This window comes from Chelonia mydas, chromosome 11 (genome assembly GCF_015237465.2).
Source record: "Chelonia mydas isolate rCheMyd1 chromosome 11, rCheMyd1.pri.v2, whole genome shotgun sequence".
Taxonomy (NCBI): Eukaryota; Metazoa; Chordata; order Testudines; family Cheloniidae; genus Chelonia; species Chelonia mydas.
In genome coordinates, this window is record NC_051251.2 from 18,844,837 (window position 1) to 18,859,130 (window position 14,294).

General features: G+C 37.3%; 1 protein-coding gene across 2 annotated transcripts in view; it reads right to left on the reverse strand.

The window, feature by feature from the left end:
* Nucleotides 1-14,294, reverse strand: part of DARS1 (aspartyl-tRNA synthetase 1) — a 67,570-nt gene that overhangs the window by 27,427 nt on the left and 25,849 nt on the right. For both annotated transcript variants that reach the window (XM_037911997.2, XM_037911998.2), the window contains 3 exons: nt 3,036-3,138; nt 1,601-1,681; nt 672-731 (listed from right to left, as the gene is read on the reverse strand). In XM_037911997.2, coding sequence (XP_037767925.1) covers nt 672-731; nt 1,601-1,681; nt 3,036-3,138 — 244 coding nt within the window. The remainder of the gene's footprint in view (nt 1-671; nt 732-1,600; nt 1,682-3,035; nt 3,139-14,294) is intronic.

Consider the following 14,294-nt stretch of genomic DNA (forward strand, 5'->3'; position numbering starts at 1 on the left):
GCAAAACTTTGCATTTGAGTTCTGTTTGACCTTAAGGGTTTCTTAGAAAATTTTACATGGGATCTTGGTCATTTAAATGATGTAACAAACAGGAATGACAATTTTTCTGAAGGAGCACTGATGAATATATAGTACAATTCTTAGAGGTTTGTGCTTTTTCTATTTCCAGTATGGCTGCCCATGCTTTTCAGACATATACAATTGAGGATTAGTTGCACAATGGATCTAACCTTTCATGTCTGGGAGCTTGAATTCAAATCTTGACCAAGAACTCAAATTAAAATGAGCTCACTGAGCCAAATACATCTCTGACTTACATCCCAAAATGCTTTTGAGTCCTTATTGTGTCATCTAGTATCTCTCTCCTGTATCCATAGAGTACTTTCTTACCTGAATCCTTGGAATTCTATGTCAATCAGACATCTAAGAGGACATGGACACTGTTTAAAATCTATGTACCTTTATATCATGACACTGAAATCTTGGTAGGAGTTCAATTCAAGTGCATATGTTTAGCACAATTATTACTAGTGCAATATTTTTTTCCCCAATGTTATTTATAATGATCAGTTAACATGAGCTCAAAACCATTAACTTAAATCCTGGGGTTCTCATGGATATTTAAGCTCTAAATTGCTGCAGTTAACCATGTAACATAACCAGTTCCTTACCCTCAGATCAATTACTCTGTTGTCCAGCCGTGTATCTTGGTTTACAGTAGCTCTTCCCTCCTAAACAGTTGTACAAAACATATGTAATGAAAACATATACACACAAAGAAATACATTCCATAGAGTTCAGAGTAGCAGCCGTATTAGTCTGTATCCGCAAAAATAAAAGGAGTACTTGTGGCACCTTAGAGACTAACAAATATATTTGAGCATAAGCTTTCGTGAGCTACAGCTCACTTCATCGGATGCACTCTAAGGTGCCACAAGTACTCGATTTCTTATTCCATAGAGTGAAACACACTTTGGTTATAAAACATTTGCAAATTCAGTGGAAGGACTTCTAATACTATTTTGAGGGGCTTAGTAGAACAATTCAAAAAAGGATTGTGGTGGATTCTCCATCTCTGGCAATTTTTTAATCAAGATTGAATTTTTTAAAATTATATGCTCTAGTTCAAAAGCCATTATTTTGGGGGAACTTCCATGGCCGTTGTGATACAGGAGGTGAGATTAGATTATCACAATGTTCCCTTCTGGTCTTGCAATCTATGACCAGTTCTTTGTTCCTCCAGTGTGATCATAAGCGTTTAAAATGTGGCCTTTCACAATGGATACAACGCATAAACTAGCATCGAGGACTGCCAAAAACCTGAAACATGCACAAGTACTTGTTTCAGAATGAAGTCCTGTAACACTAATTGGTACAACAGAACAGTATCTGCAAATTATGTAGCTCTGACTATCCACTGTACCACAGCAAGTATCACATAGATGAGAAGGTTTCAGGGAACACACACAATCTGGATGTAAAGGAAGTTAAATAAAAGTCAAAAAGCAAAAATCACTGCATAAAGAAGTGCTTTCAAGTTTTTACTCAACTACAAATACAGTGAAAATTCACAGGTGTGTTAAGGACAAAAAGTTTTCACCTCCTCTCCTTCCACCTCAGCTCGAACAGCATCATCCAGCTGCAAAGGCAGTCGGGGCTCAGCCAAACTGATCACATAGATCTGAAAGTGAGACAGTAACAGAAATAGCATAAAACCCAGCTCAGAACAAAAGGGTGATTTACAAAACGGTATTTCTGGCATAACCATGAAACAGTGTTTGCATAAATCGTTAACTGGAAGCATGCGATTTTACTCAAAAAGTCAAAAGAGGGAGATGTTTATTTGGCTTTATTCTCATGGCTGTACTGGGAACACTTAGTATCATTTCTTTCCTCCACAAAACCAAGAAACAATGCATTTTATATCTTTTTTGGAATAAGCACATCAAGGAGACACAGCCTGAAGGTGCCAGCCTAATGATTCATAACTGGGCTTTTGGAACCTAAGAGATCACATCAGTCCTTTTCCCTTCTGAGGAAGATAAACAGAAGTCCATGTGGTATTAAAGTATTATTATATTGACAATATGGTAGTATCTAGAAGCCCCGATTAAGAGCCCGTTGGGCTAGAAGCTGCACAAACACAGATTAAAAGACAGTCCCTTAGCTTACTCTCTAAATGTACGGTGAGGCATGTGTGGACACTTTCATAAAAATCCACAGCCTGCCTGATTTGCATGATTATTAAAACAAATTTCATGGAACTTTGAGTAAGTCTAGGGGCTTTCCTCAATATCCTTGGCTAAAATATACCTCCCCTCTGCACCTGTGTAATGTGTTGTACATTGGCTGGCTACTGAACTCCACCCCCAAGATGACTACATATCAGTAGTTTGTACGGGTATAGTTTGTGAAGTGTATAAGCGTCCTTTTGGTGAAAGATGCCATATAAATGTTAAATACTTATTGTATCAAACTGCACTTCCCCAGCCCCAATATACAAACTATGGGGAATTTATGTACTCTCTTAAATGTATTTCACAGAACTTTAGAGGGGACACATATTATGCATAGCTCCTCTGCATCATAGTGAAGACATATGCATCTTTCTGTACTAAAACAAACATCTAAAAAAATTCTTGGCTTCTGAGTACAAAGAAAGAGGCAGATCTGTATGGATAGAATTTGCTATTGACAAGAATCAGAACCGGAATTAAAAGCCAATCCTAGCCAAAGCGTTCCAGCTATTAACTTCAAAATACGGTTCCGAATGAGGAATTTTTTTTTTTTTTTAAAGAGTAGATGGAAACCAAAAATTCCTAAAATTGCATGTGTGCGTGAGTACAAAACCAAAACCAAAACCCACAAAAGTGCTTCATGTTTACCGTATTAAACATTTAAGTTTGTGTTTTAATGAGGTTTACTGTAAGACCAGTCTACAAATCTTATGAATTTTTACTGAAAACATAAATTTGTATAAAAAAGGGTGTCAGAAATAATTACCCAGGTGCACTATTTGCTTAAAAACACGTTACCCTTTGAACGTGCAGCTCAACATCTTGCTGAGTACAGCCTCCAATTTTCTGATGTACTTTCCTCACAACGCCTTCAACATCCACAATGCTCTCTTTGTTGATGCTGTCAATAGAGATAGCCAGTTTAATAATTTCAACACACTTAAGTACTAATTTGGATATCACCCACCGAGAAGACTATGTTTTGCACGTAATGCAGGAACAATATAACAGACTAGAGCATTTTAGGTAAAGTCATTGTTTATTTATATACAAGTATTGAGCTAGCGAGAGGTCTTTGCTAAAAAAATGTCACAGCTGCAATAAATTAACATTGGGGTGGAGGGTTGGGTAGAAAAGTGGTAATAATTAAAGAAATTTCTTCAACATTTCAGATTTGATTATTACTACTTCTGTCTGGGAATTTCTTTTTCTTTCTTTCTTCAACACAAAAAAGAAAAAGGTTGCTCTGTGTACTTGCAACTGAATGAGGTAGTAACAGAGTACAGAGTCAAACATCTTTTAGGAACAGATTTCAAGGGAGGGTGTACTTTTTGCAGGCTGTGAAGTCTAAAATAGTGGTCCCTCAAATTACAGGAACACTAAGGTGAGAACTAAATCAATCACCTGCAGGTTTGTTTGTGTTTTGCTGGTGACTGATTTAGTTCTCACCTTAGTGTTCCTGTAATGTAGTGTTCCAGGAAGCTCATTTAAGCTATAACTTAAGATACAAATCCATGTTAATATTATGGTTGTGTGTGTACTTTTGGTAAAAAAATTAAATTTATACACAGATAGGGAGGCAGATACTAGCCTTCAGAGTAAAAAATTGGAGTACTGAAAAGAAGCTAGTTTGCCAAGGCCGATAAGTGCATTCTTCATCTCTAGATTTCTTGGCCTGCCTTTCGTTGCTTCTGTGATCACCTTCCCTCTGTTATAGATGATAGATAACATATATTCTTGTGCTATAACTGGCCTATTTTCAGGTACAGGTAAGCTGTGCTAAATGCTCATTTAAATCCAAAGACACACACCTTTGCTTAAATTGTTTGTATTTGTCTTTTTTTACTACTGTAATGCCCGCGCCAAGAAAAAACTATACTCTTCCTTTCCTTCCAATGCCTGTCCTAGATTAAATAAACTTGTCTCAGAAAGGAAGGTAGTTTAGATCCAATTGGTCTATATTAATTTATCTACCATTTAATTGGAAGAATCATCTCAAATTGCCAGTTCACTTTTTTCCTGGGGTGTAGGCCAACAGTTCTGTTTTTATTCTGTTCAGTGCTGGTTTTCATCAGCAATATAACTTAAATCTAACCAGAAGTTTCTGGATCAACACAAGATGATGGTTCCGTTTGCTTCAGAAGAGATGTAGCTAAATTTTATATTACCCAAGTGGCTTCTAAGAAGTCTACCAAAAGAGGGGATTCGGAACTAGGAAAATATACAGATATTTCCTAGTTAGTTCTCCGAAGTTCAGATTCTTCATCTTTATTTTCTAGTGTCATCATACTATGGACAAGTATACTTACAATATTTAATAAACCATATCCAAAAGGATAACTAATTCCACTCTACACACCAAATAATATACAATGGGTAATGTGGAAAACAGGTTCTCTGCCATCTAAAAGAACCTGACAATTACCAATTAAAACAACTCAACCTTGAAAAACACATGCCCTCCTCTTATACCTGCCAAACTACTCCACACAATAAACAAACAAAATATTTCTTAATGTTCTCTGCTGGTTGTCAGTATTTTAAAGTCAGTGGTATAGGACAGGAGACAGCAAAATGCCTTGTTTTCTTTTTCATGTGTCTTTAAAAAGAAACGACACTACCAACAACCAAAAAGCAGCATTAAGCCATATAGAAAATAAATCCACAGCACTTGGTAGCAGTACTCATGGCCATTTCTTAGTTACTTTATATAAACTACTGTAGGTTTTGTCTGGTCCATCCAGTTCTTCAGCTATTTGTGGCAGCAATGGATGTAAAAAGCAAAGCAAGACCAATGCTGAGCTTTTTTAAACATTCCACCCTATACATTTTTTTTAATAACTTTTTTCTAAAACTGAAGCCCAGTTGCTGAAGAGAAGAGAAATTAAGAATACATAAAGAAATTACCTATTCAGATGAGATTTTACATGAGATGAACCATCCATGAAGAGATGACAGATTCAGAAAGACTGTTGTAAAGAACAGGAGCAGCAAAAGAGAAAAGGCTTTTCCACTGGGGTGGCAAGAGTATGTAGAAGAACAGAAGTCAATGCTAGATGAACAGAAGGAGCAGGGAGGAAATAAAGAATGAGGAGCAGGGTGAGATATGCTGAAGAAAATCTATGGAGATTACATAGACCAGGAGAGCAATTTTAAATGGGATACTTAAATGAATGGGAAGTCAATGGTGTTTTTGCAGGCTGAGAGAGTAATTTTTCTTTCTACATGGGAGAAGGGAGGCAGTAACATTCTGGACATGCTAGAGTTTTACGAGCTGTGATTTGAGGAGAATGCTACAACACAGTCAAACTGAAAGGAAAGAGATGAAGACACAAATGAGGATTCAGAAGGTCTACCCATAGAAAAGGCTGTAGATGAAATGACAGACCTGTAAATTTGCCCAGATGGCAGAAGGGAGGGAGAAATGAGCGAATTTAGAGATATATAATGGAAGCAAATGGATGGTCTGAGTAGAGATATGGGAGGGATATGGAGTTATATTAGGCATCTCCTCTTGCCCAAGAAAAGTACTTCTGTGTTGGAGTCATTTAAATGGAGGAAACTGAGATGAAGTCACAAGTTTGCTTCGGCAACACAAGCAGAGAATGTGGATATGGAGAAGTCATTAAAGAGAACTAAAAAATCCCTGGTCCTTGTATTTCTACTCCTCCCTTTTTGAAATATCGTTTTACAAAGCACAAAACACACTTGTTACTAGAGCCAGGTATATGTGGGCATCTCAATGACATCAGACACAAGCAAGTTTATTTTAATGAACAAAAAGGCCTAGCTTTTATGTTACCATAAACATTCACATTATATAAATGAGTATTCATCGTTTTAATTGAAGGCTTCAATACATATAACGTGGATTCTAGTCAAGATTGGAATTACACAGAATCTGAATATTTAAACTCAAACTTAATACAGTTGAAAAATCAAACAGCTAACAGTTGTGTTTCAGGTGACATGAATGACAAATTAGAGAGTGTGATTAATGTCTGAATTCTTGGCTGTCCGTTGAACCATCTTCTGTGTAAATTAAAGATTACCATTATGATCCTTTCTTATCTAAATGAATCAGTCATTTCTTGGTCTGAGAGAGTCCAGGTGACGCAGACATTCAGTAAGTTTCCATCAAAGCACTATCTATTTTAATGTTGTATAGAATTAAGTTCAAGATTAAAGAAACAGTCAAAGATTTCTTTTAAACAGACTAATTAAAAACTCCTCAATTTTCTAACCGCATCCCCAGACATTTTTAAAATTCCTTTTTTATAATGTTTTACACAGATCATTCTTTACGTTTTTGTTGATATGACTGTTTCAAGCAGGGGAGCAAGAGCCGGTCTGAAACTCAAACACGTCCAGCCTCACGCCTCCACTCTTTCCACAACCTACTGCTGAGGCATCTTCCCTGTTAACTTTCATTCAGCATTCCAACATGCTACTTTCCAACTCCCTATGGATGAAGCTGGGAAGGGGATTGCCACTGTTCTTCTGAGCTCAAGCACTGCTGCAGAGAGAGCCACACCAGAGATGGGGAATCCCCACTGCCTTTCAGCTCTCTAGAAGTGGAGACTCTCTCTTGGCTTCCTGGCTCCTGAGACAGGAGATACAACTGCTATCCAGGTCCCACACTTCTCCTGACCCTACTTCTATGGAGGCATCTGGTGAGTTGAACAGAGGACTCCCTCCAGGATCTTGCACCTCTTGGCTCTGCTCCACTCCTAGCTCTATGGAGGAAAAGGGGGAAGAGGCTGGTTAACCCTTGGCTCTTTTGGTCCTATTTTGGGGGAGGGCATCCTTTCGCTCTCTCGGTCTCTCTTTCCCCCCCAGTGGTTTGTTTGTCCCTGCTGCCACCAGGTGTTTTCTGTTCTGTGGCCTGCAGAGTGAAGAAGTTGGATCCCATGCTCATGGTGCTCCTCAAGCCAGTGAAAGGGCTCCCACAGCCCTCAACATCAGACTCCCAGTGCTCCCCCACTCCTAATGCTGCACCTCAGACTTGTTGAGAGGCCCAGAGAAAAGGAGTCACTCTGGACCCAAAATCAGATACAGCAGCAGCTGTACTGCTGTGTTACTGGTAACACACTTGCAGAGCCTGGGATCTACCCTCAGAACAAAAGTACAAGGGTCTCATGCTAGTGCATGAAACAGGAAGTTCACCTGACCATTAGGAGAACAGTGAAATGGACCACCCACAAAGTGGTGTCAAATGCACAAAGTTAATATAGAGAAAGGACCAATAAATATTTTTTTATTTCTTTCATTTTTTGCAATATTAGGGATTACTTGTAACAACAGTAGGTATAATTTTTTCATACAAGTATGATTTTCAAATTTGACTTTTTAACAACTGTCAAACTAAAATTTAAAATGGAGGATAACTAAATAATGTAAAATTATTACTTCCATTTGAATTTATCACTCCAGAATACTTTTTAAAGCAACAAATCTAGAAGGAGAAGGGGAAGGAAGAGGGGAACAGGAAAGAATGGGGCACACAGGACTCCTGGTTATGGGAGAGATTGGGAGATCCTGGTATGGCAGAAGAGGGGTGCACACAGCCTCTAATAGGAGGGAGGGAGGGAAGGGGGAGTCCCTATTTAGATCGAAGATCTTAATATTTTGCCATCATTAGCAGATATCCAGTTTGCACTGGTGTATCTGCCACACATAGCAGCTGATGCAATAGTCTGAAGATTAACTCTAACCAACAGAATAACAAACTGAAGGAAAGTCCATTAGCTGGTAAGGAAAAACAAAACTGACTGAACTTGTTTAAACTGCATGACTTGTTACTGAAAGAGGGAACATGCTTGTGATTCATTAGCAAAACAACACAAACTGCAACCTAACTCCTTTCACTGAAAGTCAATAAAAGATATATTGTATAGCTTTGTAACATTTTGAACATTTCTCAACAATATGACCTAAAGCATGTGTGTTATCAGCAATCAAAGCTCTGAGGTGATGAACAATAACGAAAGAGATACTGGTGAACATGACAATTAACTTATCTAAATAATTATCTCATATAGTAGATTTAACAATAATAATTTCACCCATCTAGTTATATGGACATTTTATACAATTTACCTCTGATGCAATGTTAAGCTAAGACAAATTTTCACTCTGTGTACCATTGCTAGCTAGCTGATAGAAGGTGACGGATTGGGAAGGGTGTTTTTTTCATGTTTCTGTCCTATGAAAGTATAAACAGTGCAACTATTACAACTAATGTTATTTTGTACTAATCACAACTTCCTTCAAGGATCTTAAGGCTAGTCTACAATACAAAGGCTATACAACTATACTGGCAAAAACCCCTTGTGACTATAGTGTACACCAGTAAGACGAGTTCTTTTTGTAGTATAGTTAAACCATCTCCATGAATGACATAGGCTATACCTACAAAAGAACTGTTTTTGCCTGTATAAGCTGCACCTACATGTGTGGGAGGGGGCTGCAGGCAAAGCTATGTGGGTTAGGGATGTGGTTTTTTTCACACTACTGAACAACACAGCTATGCCAGCAAAACTTTGTAGTGAAGATCTGGTTTTCAAACACTTTACAAACATTATTTAAGGTAAGCCTCACAAACTCTTGTTAAGTAGGTAAGCAGTTGCCCCATTATTCAGATGCAGAAACTGACAGGTGAAAGTCACTTAGCTCAACAGAAGAGCTGGGAATAGAACCCACAAGTCCTGGCTCTCAGGTCTTTCCTCTTTCAATTAAACCAACACATGAATCCCATAGGAATTAAAAGTTAATCTTCATATGCACCCATATTTGTTTAAAAAATCATCATTCCCTTGTATTGTTTATTTAATGAGGGCACTCCTATTTAAATAGTGCAGTCTGCCCTTTTGATTAGCATGGAATTGGAAGATACTGTTGCAGAGAAAGGTTGTATTGTGTACTCCACATGCAACTTACTTCACACTCAGGTTGGTCCATTGTGGTTTTACATAAAAGCAATAAATTCTATGAAAAACTAATGACTGCAAAGTAACACTGGCAAGTTGCAGCATTATAATTCTCCAAGCTTAAGGTTAGCATCAAAAGAATTACAACTAGCTAAAGGCAAAAATGGGTCAGTTTTAACATCTTAGTTAATTATATGACTTTATAATGATACACAAGAACAGCCATACTGGGTCAGACCAATGGTCTATCTAGCCCAGGATCCTGTCTTCCGACAGAGGCCAAGGCCAGGTTCTTCAAATGGAATGAACAGAACAGGCAATCATTGAATGAGCAATCACCTTTTGTCCACTCCCAGCTTCTGGCAGTCTGAAACTAGGGACACCCAGAGCATGGGGTTGCATCCCCGGTCATCTTGGCTAACAGCCATTGATGGACCTATCCTCCAGGAACTTATCTAGTTCTTTTTTGAACCCCATTATAGTTCTGGCCCTCACAACATCCCCTGGCGATGAGTTCCACATGTTGACTCTGCGTTGAGTGAAGCAGTACTTTCCTTTTGTTTTAAGCCTGCTGCCTAATAACCTCATTGGGTGACCCCTGGTTCTTGTGTTATGTGAAGGAGTAAATAACACTTCCTTATTCATTTTCTCAACATCATTTGTGATTTTATAGACCTCTAGCATAACCACCCCCTTAGTAGACTCTTTCCCAAGCTGAAAAGTCCCAGTCTTTTAACCTCCCCTCATATGAAAGCTATTCCATAGGCTTAATAATTTTTGTTGCCCTTCTCTGTACCTTTAATTCTATTTTTTTTTTTTTTTTTTTTTTTTTTAAGATGGAGCAACCAGTATTCAAGGTGTGAGCATACCATGGATTTAATATAGTAGCATTCTGATATTTTCTGTCTTCTGATTTATCCCCTTCCTAATGGTTCCTAACATTCTGTTAACTTTTTTGACTGCCACTGCACATTTAGCAAATGTTTTTAGAGAACTATCCACAATGACTCCAAGATCTTTCTTGAGTGGCAACAGCTAATTTAAATCCCATCATTTTGTATATATTTAGTTGGGACTAATATGTCAAGGTGACAAAGAACTCTAATCGTAACCCAACATAGCACTGTCCATGCCAGCGCTTTTGTCTGTGAAACTTATGTCGGTCATGGGTATGTTTTTTTCACACCCGACCGATAAAAGTTTTGACGACAAAAGTGCTAGTGTAGACAAAGCCTTAGCAAATGTACAATAATTCCAATTATTCTTTATTGAAATTAAATGTATATGCACACACATGAATTTCTATATGTATAGTAAATTATTTTTGTAACCTATGATACCAGTTGATTCTCACTTAGTACATACATAAGTACCACCACAGTATAGAATTTGAATGAAAAATACCTAGCATTGATGTACCACTAAGGCAGCAAACATCAATATTTAAGAGTTTGGAAACTCCAAGAGTGAGGTTTACTGACCACATTGTACATCCTCTACATTTCATGCTTTGTATTAACAATAATGTCTAAATACAGGTTAAAAGGAAAATATTTATAGAATATATGTGAAATACAACCAATTTAACATTTAATTGGTTGGTTTTTTAGCTCTAATGTTGCTTTTTAGCTATTTACCTAGCACAACTTACAAACTCTGCAGTCTTTGATAAAAGAGTTTGCAGGTTCCTTGCTGTGAACAAATGGTTAGTTACAAAAGTGCTGTAAAGCTTCTTAGTCTGGAGCCACTTTAAAAGCTCCACTACCCATTACTTTAAAGCCATTAAGTCTGTCAATCCTACAGTCTCCTTCTGCTTTAGCAGCTTTGCTCTAACCAAACAGCTGTGCAATTAACCGGGTGTGCATACAGAGGCACCACATCCATCAAGCTTAATGGAGTTTTCTCCTGCATGTGCTCAGCCTTTCATTTACAAATGTTCATAACTTACTTTAAAATCAATTTACTTTTGTAACTACAAATCATGTTCTTATTCATTTATGCCAGACTTCAAATCTAGCATGCAAGTAAAAACTCAGGTCTTGAGCTGCGGTTGAGTTGTACTCAGCACAGTTGAGGAGGGAATGGATCAAAGATGACTTTAAGGCCTGGTCTACACTAAAAGTTAGGTTGTGAGAAATCCACATCCTTGAGCAATGTAGTTAAGCCAACCTACCCCCCAAGTTAAATGGTAGGTTGACTGAAAAATTCTTCCATCCACCTAGCTACTCCCTCTCGTAAAGGTGGATTACCTATGCCAATCAGAGAACCCCTCATGTTGATGCATGTAGTGTCTACACTGAAGTGTGACAGCATTTCAAGTGTAGACAAGTCCCATGTTATTTCTCTGATCTGGGGTTGTGTGACACCCAGTGCTAATTAGAGCAATCTCAAAGAGGCTCTATTTTAAGAGTGTTGCTAAAAGTCCCAATGGGCAGTTCCAGCATGCAGAGATCACTGTTCAATAGAAGTAGCTATAGTTTAAGTTAAACAGGTATCAGTATGTTTAATTAACAAATGTGGTATTATTACTGAAAGCAGCTTAAAACTTGTCTATGGCAGAGCTCCCCCTGGTCAGATGGGAACTTTTTGGTAAAATTCCTTAGTATGCACACTGCTTACCTGAATCAGCTACACAAACACTGACCAAAACTGTAACTACTTCTATTAAACCCAACAATATTTATGCACATTACATCAGCAGTTAATTCAGTTAAGTTACAAGATGTGAGAGCATCTGAACTAGAATACAAAGGAAAACACTGATTTACACAGGATTCACAATCTTTTAGTCTTTATGTCTATATAAAGCTGTTCTACAGAAAACAGGACCTCTGTATGACAACCTACTCCCTTACTCTACACCAGTGGCTCTCAACCTTTCATACCTCTTTCTGGATTCTGATTTGTCTTGCGTACCCCCAAGTTACATCTCACTTAAAAACTACTTGGTTACAAAATCAAGCACAAAAATACAAAAGTGTCACAGCACACAATTACTGAATAATTGCTTACTTTCTCATTTTACCATATAATTATAAAATAAATCAACTGGAATATAAATACTGTACTTACATTTCAGTGTATAGTATATAGAGCAGTATAAACAAGTCATCGTCTGTATGAAATTTTAGTTTGTACTGACTTCATTTCTGCTGTAGACTGTTGTAAAACTAGGCAAATATCTAGATGAGTTGATGTACCCCCAGGAAGACCTCTGCGTACCCCGGTTGAAAACCACTGCTCTACACTGTAACTTTCTTTCCTCAAAGCTGACAAAGTTGAGTTGCTACAATGGCCACTAAATGTCTTAGATTTCTCTTTGTTATCTGCACGTCTATTAATCTATACTTTCTATTTTAACCACATGACTGCATTATGGCAGTCATTGCATGATAACATCTTTCACCAGTAGCTTGAGATGGCAAGCAAAAACCCACAATAGCCACTTCGCAGTGAATCACTTTCTCTTAGCTGCTGTTTTGAACAATGGTCTCATGAACTAACTGTAAGAAGCTAGTTTACTGAATAGTTTACTTTAGATAGAAAACAAAATATTTTTAAATGTAAATATTTATATATACTTATATATTGTTCTGTTCCTTTGTCTCCATCACTACCAAAACTATTGTGTTTAGTGTAAAGTGGTTGGGAAAACTAGCTATTTGAATTATTATTTACTAAATTATAAAAATATAAAAGTCCACCTTTAAATTAGACCCAAGAAAATGCAATTGAGATATTTAAAACTGTCATGTACCTGACTGTTAGTGATGATTCAAAGATACAGTTCATTTGCAGGATAGATGTGTTCAATATACAGTGAACATTTTAACCAGTTGAAAGTATGAAAATTTCTTCAACCAATAAAATATTGGCTAATCACAAGAATAAAATTATGTAAAATGGATTTATAAAGTATTTGCTATGTTCAGACATTGCACAAATACAATTTTTAACCATAGCTGAGCCTCTGAATCCAAGTTTAGCAGGAAAGTTCATTCAGATTCTCAGGATTTTAAGGCCGAAGGGGCCATTATAATAGTCTCAGCTGATCTGCATAACACAGGCCACAGAATTTCACCAAGTATTTCCTGCATCAAGCCCACAACTTCTTAGTAAAACAGAGCATATCTTTTATAGTCATCTGATCTAGTTTTAAAGACTTCAAATGAATCAACCACATCCATAGGTAAGTTGTTCCAATGGTTAATAACTCTCACTATTAAAATTTGCACCTTATTTCTAGTCTGAATTTGTTTAGCTTAGTATATGCAATGATGGGAAGCTATCAAAAATCTTCTCCCCATGTAGGTACTAATAGAGCATGATAAAGTCACCTCTTACCATCCTTTTGGATAAACTAGACTGAGCTTCTTTAGTCTCTCACTGTAGAACAGGCTTTCTAGACATTAAATCATTCTTGTAGCTCTTTTCTGAATTTTCTAATTTGTCAGTGTCCTTTTTGAAATGCAAACACCAAAACTAGACATAACAGTATTCCAGGAATAATCTCACCAATGCCATTTACAGTGGTAATACCACCTCCCTAATTCTACTCAGTGGTCCCTTGCTTATAAATCCAAGGTTTGTGTTAGCTTTCTTAGTCACTACATTGCACTGGAAATGCATGTTCAGCTGGTTATTTGTCATGACCCCAAGTCCCTTTCAGAGTCACTGCTCTCCTGGACACAATCCCTGATCCTATATGTGTGACCTACATTCTTTGTTCCTGGATGTATGACCTTGCATTTGACAGTGCTCAAGTAAGCCAGTTTACCATGTGGTCCACACTGCTCTGTAAAACTGACCTGTCCTTATTAGTTATCACTACAATTTTTGTGTCATCTGCAAACTTTACCAGCAATTTTATATTTTCTTCCAGCGCATTGATAAAGATATTGAATATCAGTGAGCCAAGAACAGATCCCTGCAGGACCTAACAAGAAACATGCTAGTCAGATGATGGTTCCCCATAAATAAATTACTTTAAGAGGTCTAGCAGTTAGCTAATTTTTAACTCATTTAATATGTACTGCATTAATTTGTTAATATCAGCCTCATGGAAAGAAGTATGAACTATTCCATAAAGAAAAACTATACTATAGTTAAGGTTTCGATCTTAGGGGCA